This window comes from Saccopteryx leptura, chromosome 6, assembly GCF_036850995.1.
Source record: "Saccopteryx leptura isolate mSacLep1 chromosome 6, mSacLep1_pri_phased_curated, whole genome shotgun sequence".
In the NCBI taxonomy this organism is placed as follows: Eukaryota; Metazoa; Chordata; class Mammalia; order Chiroptera; family Emballonuridae; genus Saccopteryx; species Saccopteryx leptura.
The window spans coordinates 152,526,399-152,538,140 of NC_089508.1; the positions used below are offsets into that span (position 1 = coordinate 152,526,399).

The 11,742-nt window shown below is 55.9% G+C and overlaps 1 protein-coding gene across 1 annotated transcript; it reads left to right on the plus strand.

Annotated features, from left to right (window-relative positions):
• Positions 1 to 1,265: 1,265 nt before the first annotated feature.
• PRR7 (proline rich 7, synaptic) lies at positions 1,266 to 11,620 on the plus strand. Its single transcript, XM_066343501.1, is given in 4 exon segments — positions 1,266 to 2,043; positions 10,286 to 10,730; positions 10,732 to 10,936; positions 11,144 to 11,620. Coding segments are annotated over 3 exon segments (807 nt in total). The 5' UTR covers positions 1,266 to 2,043; positions 10,286 to 10,526; the 3' UTR covers positions 11,542 to 11,620.
• Positions 11,621 to 11,742: the final 122 nt, after the last annotated feature.

Sequence of the window (11,742 nt, forward strand, 5' to 3'; positions counted from 1 at the left end):
TGTGGAGGGTGCACTACACTCCTCTATTAAATTGAAGGAAATGGGGCAAGGAGAGGCCCTTGTTGGGGTCTTCTAGCTGGTGAGTGGCTGTTGCAGGGTGAAGGAAGCCAACTGAAGATGGAGTTGGGTCTGGCCCATGAGGTTGGGAGGTTGGGATCCAAGATGTATTTGTTCCTCTGCTCCAGGCACTGGGTGGGAGGGAAGTTAGGAGGAATCGGCACACAGAAGCTGAAGCCCAGCTCTGGGCAGATGAGAGTGCCAGGTGGACAGGTGGGAGGTCTGCAATGGGTCCAGACCTCCCACCAAACTCCCCTGCCCATGGTAGAGAGGCATCCAGAAAACTTCTTAGCTAGGGCTCGGCTTACCTTTAAAGCTCACTGCACCGCTGGCAGAGGAAGCTCCCAGAATCACTTCCCAACAATCCTCCAAGCATACCTCCTGCCCGCCCAGCTCTGAGGTGGAAGCTGGGGACTCAAGAGACAAGGCCCCGGCCAGCTTGGAGGTCATCCTGGTAGGGAGGCAGTGGGCCCCAGTGTGAACAGAGGGGCTAGGGAGGGGAGGTCATTTGGCCACAAAAGGTGTGAGAATTGGTGTTCTCCAGGACACAGGACCAGATGTACTTGGGTGGTCTTAGTAGTTTTGAGTGGCTGAAAATGGGGTGGGATGGGGTGGAATGAGAGAGTTGCTGGAGCCAAGGTTAGTGAGACATGGCCATACAGGGTGTTGAAAGCTGTTAAAGATGTAGGGCCTCATCTGGAAGGCAGCAGAAGGGTGTTTACCCAGCGTGGACAAAAGTGCCCCAAATTTCCTTTGGGAAATCCCCACTCAGTCCATGTGGTTTAGAGGGGGCCCGGCTTACATACACATACACCATACATCTAGAGCTGTGTGACTCAGGTGAATCTGTTGGGAGTCTTTGGTTGCAAGTTAGAAGTGGTATTTATTTGTTTGTTAGTTTAAAAAGAGACTTGGAGGAAGCTGACAGGAAGAACCACAGTGGGGCAGGTCCAAGGTCATAGTCATACACCCCGTTCTCATCAGGGCCCAACTCCCAGAAGGAAGATGCTACATCCATGTTTATGTCTGCACTGCTGAGCCCAACTCCAAAGCCAAGGAGTCTGAATAACCAGAAACCTGACCACTGTGCATCAGGAGAGCAGAACACTTGGGTTCATAAACCCACTGCAATGATTTCCCCTAATGAAACGGTACCCAGTTAAGAGGCTAGTAGACAGCCAGGTTCAGGTTCAGCCTAGACAGTGGTACCCTCACTCGTGCTCACTTTTGTTGTTGGGGATGAGCAGGGTCGATGGAGGCCAGTGCTGTGGGTCCAGCACTAGGTTCTCCTCCTGTTACTACTTCTAAGTGGGCATGTGCTGTGATGTAGGCTTGCTGGAGACACAGTGGGAGGGGCCTTGAGTTGGGAGGAGGCCGTGATTTCACGAGTCGGCGCCACATTGGGCTACCTGCCTGCTCCAACCCCTGCTCACGGCGTGTGAGCAGTGCCTGTCAGTATGCACTAGGGCCTGGGTGTGCGTGTGTTCTCTCGGCTGGAGCTGTGTGTGTGTGTGTGTGTGTGTGTGTGTGTGTCAGGGGTCTGGAACTCAGATGCTTGGCTGAACAATCCGTGTTCTCGGGCGATTATGTGCACTTATTTGGCTGCGTGTGCTCAACCCAGACAGCCTGCTGCCAGAAGGTGTGCTGCGTGGCGAGCGCATTCCCTGTGCGCAGGGCGCCCAGTGCGGCAAGTGGGTGTGGGTCCTTCAGCCTTTGGCTCGCAAGACTGTCTCCTCCGCCGCTAGACGCGCGGGGCAGGAGCCCTCTGCTGGCGGCCGCGCGCGCGCACGCCGGACTCAGGACGCGCTGTGAACGCGCCCGTGCGCGCGCCCCGCGGTTCCAGCTCCTCGCTCGGAGGCGCCTTCGCTGCTACAGTCAGCTCCCCAGGGCAGACGTCGTCTCTCTCCCGGCCGTGGGCCGTGTCCGCGGTGCCCGCACCGCTCTCCCGGAGCCAGGAAGACAAACTCGAGGAGGATGCCTGGGCCCGTGAGTACCGCGGCGGCGGCAGGAAGCTGGCGGGCACCGAGTGTAGGCAGAAGATGATCTTGGGGCCGGCCCCTTCCCGCGGGCGGCCCCACGACCCGGCCGCGGGTCGCGGTCCCGGACCCCCGCCCCGGCCAGCCCCTCCCCCAGCCTCTACCGCAGGGAGGGAGAGAGGAGAGGGAGGGCGCCAGAGAGTCAGGGAGCCGGAGCGGGGCGCGAGCAGCCACCGGTTCGCTTGGAAACGGTTGCCACAGCAACGGGGTTGCGCTCCCCGGCAACGCGGCTGCGGGGCGATGATGCCCCCTTCCAGCCCCACCCCACCCCACGAGGGGCCGCAGCCTCAGGGTGCAGGGGGAGAGGGGATGAGGATACTCCTCCTCTCGCGGAGGGGGGAACTTCGCCCCTCTGGCGGGTCTGGGTGTGCCTGCCTCCACAGTCCGTCGAAGGTGGGGGTGGGGGGTGAGCGCCCCGTGGGCACAATCTAGCGCCCACGTGGCTGCGGTCGTCGCAGCAGGCCTTCTGGGTGACTGCAAACGTGGGGGCGCTCTGGCCTGCCATGGCAGGAGGAGGCATGGAGGCCGGGTCTAGGGTCTGTGCCCACCCCACCCCACCGCCCCTACCACCACCTGCCTTTGAAATGGTCCAACCCGAGTTAGGGTTCCCAGAGAAGATGTTCCTCAGGAAAGGAAAGAAGCTTGCATCCCTCGTCTTAATGACCGGGGTATGTGTCGAAGGGGACTTGGGCCGGTGGTGGGTCTCTGCTCCGTGTTCCAAGCCTTTACTTTCCAGGGAGGGGTGGGAGCAGCGTGGGCAGGGCCAGAGGAAAGGACATTGCTGACCGGGGAAGCTGAAACCCAGACCAGATGGGAGCGTCCCAGTCCATTGTCTGGATCACAAGTGTCCCTTTCTTGTCTGATAACAAAGCCCAGACTGTGCTGGGTGGCATGCAGGTTGGCTGGCAGGCTGGCCAGTGCCACATAGAGATGCCCTGACCTCCAGGGGAGCTCCTCTGGGAGCAGAATGACAGTGAAATCAGAGGAAATGACCTCTGGCTCCCCTCCCAACCTCCCCTCAGCGACAGTGTACTGGGGAGAGAAATGGCCCTCCAGCCAGTTCTCCTGGGCCTGACTCAGCAGATACCAGCCGCCCCTATTGACCGCAAGCCTTGACCACAACCACCACCTTTGGCTTTCCTTTTCCATCAAGGGAGGTGCCCTGGGCACCAGAGGTGACCATTACCCTAGGCATTTGAGACCTTGGCATAGATGCCCTTAATGGGTAGTGCCCTATGTCAGGTCCAAGTCTCCCTCTCACAGACAACAGTGCCTTTGGGATTATTCACAGGCCTCTTTCATTCTCTTCTTGTTCTGTGTGAGACCTGGGTGAAAACTCTGCATCCATTCATTATTCCTAATCCTTACAATAGTTGTGCAAGGTAAGTTTATTATCACCATTGTAGAATTGAAGACTCCTGAGGCTCAGGGATGTAGTGACTTGCCCAAGGTCACACAACCTGTCAGTGTGGAGCTGGCCCTGTTAGCATAGCCCCTCTGCCTGCTACCCATCTCTTGTGAGCCAGGTAGGAAAGACCTGTAGGGCCTTCTAGAAGAGCATTCTTAACCTTCTTTCACATTCCTCCAGTGAGTAAATGCCATCTTTCCAGCCTTGTACACCTTTCCTTCCAGAAAAATCAGCCAGATTCTTGCTCCCCCAGATGCTCTATGGGACTCTTCTACTGCTGGGTTGCCTCCCTCTCTTTCTTCTTCCATTTTCTCTCTCTGGGGGAATACCAAGCCTTGGGGTCTGCCTCAGTCCACTGGGAAATTCTGAGGTCCTAGTCATTAGTTTATGGCCTGATCAGCTTGTAGCATGGCTGTAGGGAAGGAATTTAGCAAAGAATGGCCCATGTGGTGCTGGCCCCCATGCGTGCTCAGTCTAGCTCAGTGGTTGGGCACCAAATGCCTCCAGGGCCCAGGGGGCAATGGAATGAGTGAGGGGTGCCAGGGAGCTACTTGGCTGCAGTCAATGTCAACATTTGAAAATATGGACTAGGTATGACCAGATTGTCCAGCTTTCAAGATGACTCAGAAATCCAGACTTGTATGTAAAAACTCCTGGTTTTTAAATGTTGGCAACTAATTAGTCTATTTTAAAAATTGATTGTGGGTCAACAAAACACATCGATGAACCATGTCCAGCCTGCGAGTTATGGGCTGAGACCTCGGTCCACAGTAAAGTGACAGTACTTTTTGTAGACCACCCCCAGGCTTATGTAGATGTAGCACCATGATCTAGTTTCCACTTTTCAGCCTCTTGAGGCTGCAGGAAGCTGGCATTTGGTTTGTCATATGTAGCTGCATACACCAGTCTTGAAGTATTTTCACCTTCCTCGTCAGTTTTGTTCCTCGCTTGCACTGCCAGGCATGTTTCATCATCCCTATCTTACAGGTAAAGTTTTCAGTTCAGGCATGAGAATAGCTGGGATCAGGTCACACAGCCCCAGCAGGGCAGGGCAGGGCAGAAGCAGAATTTGAATTCAGGGGCTCTCCCTTTAGTGCTTTGTGTGTTATGCTAGGCTGCCTCTCAGAAGAGGGGATCCTCCTCCTCACCCTTTACCCTCACAGTGTGGCCCACTCCCTTGAAGGGAGAGATCCGAGTACAGTAGATACTAACACAAAGTAAGGCCTCTGGGCCCACAAGCCCCCTGAGGCCCTAGTCTCTGTTGTCCTGTTTGCTGTTCCCCAAGCCTTGGGTTCCTGGCCTCGTGCCAGGGTTGGGGCACAGAGTTGCTACCCACAGGTAAGGGTGCCAAGCCAGTACCTTGGCCTAGCTGGAAAGGAGACTCTGCCAGCTCCACGCCTGGCTGACTTTGGCAGCTAGGACAGTTCCCATCATCTCTCTCTAGCCTGAGTTCATCTGTCTTAGTGTAGGAGGAGTGTAAAAATGTCACCAGTGCCTTCCTAAAATGCCCTTCTTGCCAGGACAGTGGACTTGCAGTCACTGGGCTTCACAATGTGGGCCTGAGTCAGCCTCGGCTCCTTGTCTGTAGGATGGGGCTGGCAGCAGCCACCTCCTGGGTGTCACTGAGACACGGAATGGAAAGAGGCACGGCACACAGGACAGGTTAGCAACCGCTTTTTTTTTTTTTTTACTATAAAAAATTTTTTTAATTTAAATTTTAATTTATTGGGGTTGCATTGGTTAATAAAAATTATATAGGTTTCTATAATACAGCATCTGTACATTGTATTGTGTGCTCATACCCAAAGTCTAGTCTCTTCTGTCGGCACTTGTCCCCCTTTGCCTGCCCCTCCCCCTGCAGCCCCTTTCTTCCACCCCAGCCTCACTCCTCGCACCCTCCGGCCTCCCTCCTCTGGCCTCTGGGCTGAGTCCCTGTCCTTTCACTTCACCAGTAGCTCTGACGTCACAAGCAGGGAAACTCCTGGCTGGAAAACCAACTGCCTTGGGTTCCTGTGCTCACCCCAGAGGCCCTGACCAGTGCCTCCATGTAGTGTTTTCCTTTTATTCACACAGATGCATGGTCCTCAGCTTGCTCATAAAACACCCTGTTAGGGACAAGAGCTGGTGATGGCTTCTCTCTCAGTGATATTTTGGTGAATGGCTGACATTTCCCAGGAATGAATGGGATGCAGACCCAGCTCCTGAGGTAGTCCTTGTTCCTATGGCTAAGAGACAAAATAGGTAACTGGACACCTCCAGTCACTGCTTTAACAAGTGGGTATTGAGCTACTGTGTGCCAGGTGATCAAGACGTTGCAGCGTCTGGTGTTGGACACCAGCCACTAGAGAACACTGTGATATCATTGGGTTTCTCATCTGGCCAGGGCAGGGGGAGGGGGTGGTCTCTCAGGGCTCACTTGTTCAGGGAAGTGACAGGTGAGGCTGCGAGGGTGAGTAGTGGGAGCTGGGGCAAGAGTAGCGAGGCTGTGCTGCAGGCCTCTCGGGGAGAGCAAGCAGGACTTTAGGCAGTGTGGAATGGAAACACGGAGCCCGGAGAGGCAAGGCTGAAGAGGCTTTGGCAGGAGCTCATCTCAGAGGCCATGGTCTAGGTCGGTGGTTCTCAAAGTGTGCTCCCTCAACCAGCAGTACCAGCACGTGCTGGGGATTTGTTAGAAATGCAAACTCTCAGGCCCTATCCCAGACCTGGTGTGGAGCCCAGAACTTTAACAAGCCCTCCACGCAGCTCTGATACTTACTCCAGTTTGAGAGGCTCCCATCTAACTGTGTGAAAGAGCTGGGCTGTACCCTGAGGCAGTGGAAGGTTGCTAGAGGGTTCAGGCCAGAGAGGGCCTAGGGAAAATGGGGACTGTGGAGAGTAGGTAGGCTGAGCACAGAAGTAGAGAGTGGTGGCAACCATGGTAAGCGATGCTGGTGGCCTGGCCAAGGCAGTCGCAGTGGGACCGAAGTAACTGGACAGGTTAGAGTATCATCCCAGCATGCTGAGGTTGCGGGTATGGTCCCTAGTAAGGGCACATGCAGGAATCAACCATGACAGCATGAATGAGTAGAACAATTCAGTATTTTTCTTTCTCTCTGTCTGCCTTCCTCTCTCTCTCTCAAGTCAGGTTTTTTAAATGTACCTCCAGAAATGAAGGCATACTACAGTGAGGATAGAAACAACGAGATCTGGTGGCTGGATTGACTGGTGGGCACTTTGCTCAGATAAACAATCCAGTAGCAGGTTTTTGGGGTCTGAGGCTGGGGAGCTGGGGTTCTTCATATGTAGGTGCCTACACAGGCTCAGAAGGAGAAATCTAGGTGACTTTGGTAAAAAACTGTAGAAATGATCCCTGAAAGTATAGTCTTTCTAGGTGATCTTGGGTGTCGCTTAATATCTTTGAGCCAAGTGTTCTCATCAGTCAAATGGGAAAAATGCTAATAGTTCTCAGGATGATTGTAAGAATGACCTGTGGTATATACAGCCCTTGGGTGGGAGCACCTTGGAGACACACTCATCTCTGCATCCCCAGCTCAGAAGACTCCAAAAGCACTAACTAACATTTGTTGAGCATCCGTGGATTAGCTCAATCTTAACTGTGGTCATGAGGTGGAGATTGAGGCGACATAGAGTTTAAGAAACTCTACACCCTGCCTGACCAGGTGGTTGCACAGTGGATAGAGCATTGGACTGGGATGCGGAGGATCCAGGTTTGAAACCCCGAGTCACCAGCTTGAGCGCAGGCTCATCTGGTTTGAGAAGGGGTCACTTGGTCTGTTATAGCCCCCTGCTCAAGGCACATATGAGAAACTAAGGTGCCGCAACGAAGAACTGATGCTTCTCATCTCTCTACCTTCCGGTCTGTCTGTCCCTATCTGTCCTCTCTTTCTCAAAGAAACTCTACACCCTGGCTGTCTCTACACCTTTGTCTCCCTGCTGTGTTTCCAGTGAGTTTGTAGCCTCAGAAAACGTACAAAGCAGTATGCCTCACAAATTCTATGAATATTAAATAAAGATGGAATCCAAAAAAAGCATTCAAATAACCCACAAAAAGGTAAGAGAAGAGAAAGAGGAAACAAACAGAAAAATTATAAAATGGCAGACTTAAGGATGAGTCTGTCTGAAAGTACCACTCCTAGCACAGCCAGAGTCGGACAGAGAGCAGGTGTTTGCTATGATGGTCTGGAGGGCTGGGGAAGGGGAGTGGCTGTGTAGGAGGCTACAGCAGGATCTGCTGGAAGCAATGACAGAGGCCCAAGGAACAAAGGACAGCTCCTTTGGGAGTCCTTGAGCAAGTTGGCTTGGTCAAGAAGTGAATTTGGAAAGCCCTGCATGAATGTCCTGATAATGATGGATTGAGCACCTATTGCAGGTTAGATGAGGTGGACCGAGCAACTCCTGTGGGCCAAATACTGGATATGAGGCAGGCAGGCCTTAGGCAGGGTCCTACCCACTCAGACTGAGCATTGGTGCCAGTGTGGGGTCAGAGGGCCAGCTCAGCTGTGAGACTTCCTCTCTTGGACACACAGTAGCCTAGTCTAAAATGGAGCAGTGGTTCCTGCCTCCTGGTTGAGGGGCCACAGTAGCACTCATCTAGTCTTGGATGTAGCCTGCCCTAGTCTGCTGTAATGCCCAGCAAGCTACACTGGGCCCCTGAGGGCATGGCCTCTGTCCTTTTTCTTGGTTAACCCTGAAGCTGCCATCCCATTGCTCTTCCACCCTGTAGCCTTTTCCCACTCTTGAGCTGAGGGCTGGTGGCCAGAAGGCCAGGGCCTTGGTGGGAAGGAATAGAAAAGCATGTTTTGGGTACAGGCTTGCCAGTATCCCCATGGCTGCCAAGTTGTCATGCACCAGTGCTCGCGTGCATCAGGCTTTTTATGTACAGCACAGTTGTCATATAGGGGGAGGTGTTTTCTTAGCTCCCCCCTTATTAACTGTGTGACCTGGGGCAAGTTCATTTCCCTCTCTGAGCTGGTCTCCTCACCTATCAAACGGACCTGCCACTAAGAAAGTGGTATTGAAGATCACGCAGGCTGCTGCATGGAAAGGGCCTAGAACAAGGCCTGACACACGGTAGACAGTCCTTGGCTGGTATTTCTAATTCAATTAAACATCATCTCCAGCCCTAGAAGTGCCTTTTCTGACCCAGAGCCGTTCCTGCTCTGCAGGTTAAGTAAGGGGCCCCCAGTTACTGCCAACTTCCTCAGAGCATTCCTGAAAATTCCTGTGGGCTCAGGAAAAGGAGAACAACAGATTTAATTAACTCCCAGTGACTGGCAGCATCGTGTTTTTATCTGGGCTGTGTCTCCATGGCAGCATCATGGCAGGGTTGTAGAAGGGGTGGGTGGAGCTATTGTTCCTGCCTTTGTCTGTTCTGGAATGCAGACCAGGAGAAAGGGACTAGTGCACAGGCACCGAGTGGCATATGGCAGAAGGCAGTCAAGTAGTCAGACAGGAGACCTCAGGAGTGACCTGTGGCCTGGCTTCCCCCTAGTTTGCTGCCAGACCGGTCTGAGATAGCTTGATGTGGAGCCCTCAGGTTGAGGCTCAGGCCACCTAGGTCCCCAGATGTGTATGTATGTGTGCCTTGGACATACTAAAGGTAGGGGTATCCATGAGGTTCCCAGAAGAGACCACAAAGTAGCTCGGGCAGCAGTACTCTTCTACCCCAGGCTAAGGTTTTGTGGCCAGGCTTGGATTCAGATGATAGCACTACCAGCTGCCATCTTCATGGCTGATTCTTCCCCTTCTTTATCTGTAAAATGGGAATATTTCCAGTTACCCCAAAGAGTTGTATATGAAAGCCCCTTGGAATAAGGCATTCAAGAAGGGCTCATTTCTGTTGTGGGGGTGGTGAACAGTCGCTTGCCACCTGTCACTGTTCAGTCAGAAGTCCCTCCTACGTACCTCTTAGGATGCCAGGTTCCCCTCTCAACGCTGGCTGTGGAGGGGAGTTGGAAGGAGAGGTGCCTATCTGGAGCGCTGTGGAACAAGGTGGTACCAAAGAGGAGTACTCTTCCTCCCTATGCAGAAGGGGAAAGGTATTGAGGGGCAGCAAGCTGGCGGCCTGGAGCTAGAAGGGCAGGGCCAGGAGGGGCTGTGCAGGGGTAGGAGGCAAGGGAACTGGGATCTGGCGGGTAGAGGCGCCTAGAGGAAAGGAAGAGAGGGAAAGCCCACGCTAGGCTAGCGTTTGGCGCAGACAAAGGCAGGTGACAGGCAGTAGCAGCCGGAACCACCGCCCAAGCTCCTCTATAAGAGTGACAACTGGGAGGCCGTGGTGCGGGCTGGGATGTTCCATGCTTTGGGCAGCTAGGGGTGGGAGTGGGTACAAGACCTAGAGCACTGGGAGCTGCTAGGCACACACACAGAGCTGAAGCCGGGCGCCGGTGGCTGCTTGTGGGGTTCTATAAGGCTCCCCACCGCCAAGCAACCATGGCGAGGTTCCTGTACAGCACCCACGAGCCTCGAAACCCTTGTCCGACCTGTGCCGGTGGAATGCGGGTTGTGAATCTTCCTTCTGCGGAGGCTGAGTTTGGCCTTCGCGCGCCCCCTGCCGGCCCGCCTGGAGTCCCCTCAGCTCAGCCGCAGCAGCGAAATCTCTGATTCGGGAAAACCCTACCAGGGAAACCTCGGGCATGACGTCACCCTCGGTGACGCCACCGGGTCCCCGGGGAGTGCGGGGGTTCCGGCAAAGGAGGCTTCCCTCGGACTACACAGGGCACGAGCGCGGTCTGGGAAGTCGTCGGGGGCTGCAGCGCGCCTTCACCATGCCGTGTCTGTCCTATAGGTCCCGCGCAGCCCCGGGTGAGGCCCGCGCGCGCGCCGCCGGCGCCATGGGAAAGAGCGAGCACCGATGCTGCTGCCCCCCGCCGGCGCGCGCACGACTTGAGCCCTGCCGCGGGCAGCCCCCGGCCGCAGGTTCCCGAGTGACGCTGGCGGCGCCTGAGAGCGTGGCGCGGGCCCGAGGCCACGTAGAAGAGCCCAGTGTCCAGTGAAGCAGCCGAGGACTCGCCGCCCTCGCCGCCGCCATGGTTATGTCCCAGGGCACCTACACGTTCCTAACGTGCTTCGCTGGTTTCTGGCTCATCTGGGGGCTTATCGTCCTACTCTGCTGCTTCTGCAGCTTCCTCCGCCGCCGCCTCAAACGGCGCCAGGAGGAGCGACTGCGTGAGCAGAACCTGCGTGCCCTCGAGCTGGAGCCCCTTGAGTTCGAAGGCAGCCTGGCCGGGAGCCCCCCCGGGCCTCGCGCCGCCGCCACCTCCGCACCGCGGCCGCCTTGAGGCGCCGGCACACGCGCACCAGCACGTGCATGTGCACCCGCTGCTGCATCACGGGCCCACACAGCCTCACGCGCACTCGCACGCACACCACCACGCACTACCGCACCCGCCGCCTCACCTCTCGGTACCGCCGCGTCCCTGGAGCTACCCGCGCCAAGGTAAGTGCCGGCCTGCCGGAGGCGACCGGGGTGGGCGGGCCCTCGGTCGCGGGCAGGCTCAAGGCTGACTCGCCTGTCTTCCACTGGACACTCCCCAGCCTAGGAGGGAGCGGGCTGGGTCTGGGGTTGGCGGCTGGCCAAGGTTTCTGCGGGAGGCTGGGGACAGACAGGTGGCCTCAAGCCTTCGGGCCGCTTCCCACTCTGCAGCGGAATCGGACATGTCCAAGCCACCATGCTACGAAGAGGCGGTGCTGATGGCCGAGCCGCCGCCGCCCTACAGCGAGGTGCTCACGGACACGCGCGGCCTCTACCGTAAGATCGTCACACCCTTTTTGAGCCGCCGCGACAGCGCCGAGAAACAGGAGCAGCCGCCGCCCAGCTACAAGCCGCTCTTCCTGGACAGAGGCTACACGTCGGCGCTGCACCTGCCTAGCGGCCCGCGGCCCGGGGCCCCCTGTCCTGCACTCTGCCTGCAGGCAGACCGCGGCCGCCGAGTCTTCCCCAGCTGGACCGACTCGGAGCTTAGCAGCCGTGAGCCGCTAGAACATGGAGCTTGGCGTCTGCCGGTTTCCATCCCCTTATTCGGGAGGACTACAGCCGTATAGAGAGGTGCCTGGTGACTCGGGCCCCAACAGCAGACTTTCTGGCCTGACTGTGGGGCTTTTTAAATGCTTCCCTTGGACTGCGGGGGTGGAGGGTGGGAGGGATTTCTTACCCTGTTTGTTACATTTTGAGGATAATAAAGGTGTGTGATCTGGTTTGGTACAAGCAGAGGGGACACCCACTGCTTGCGTCCAAGGTTCTAG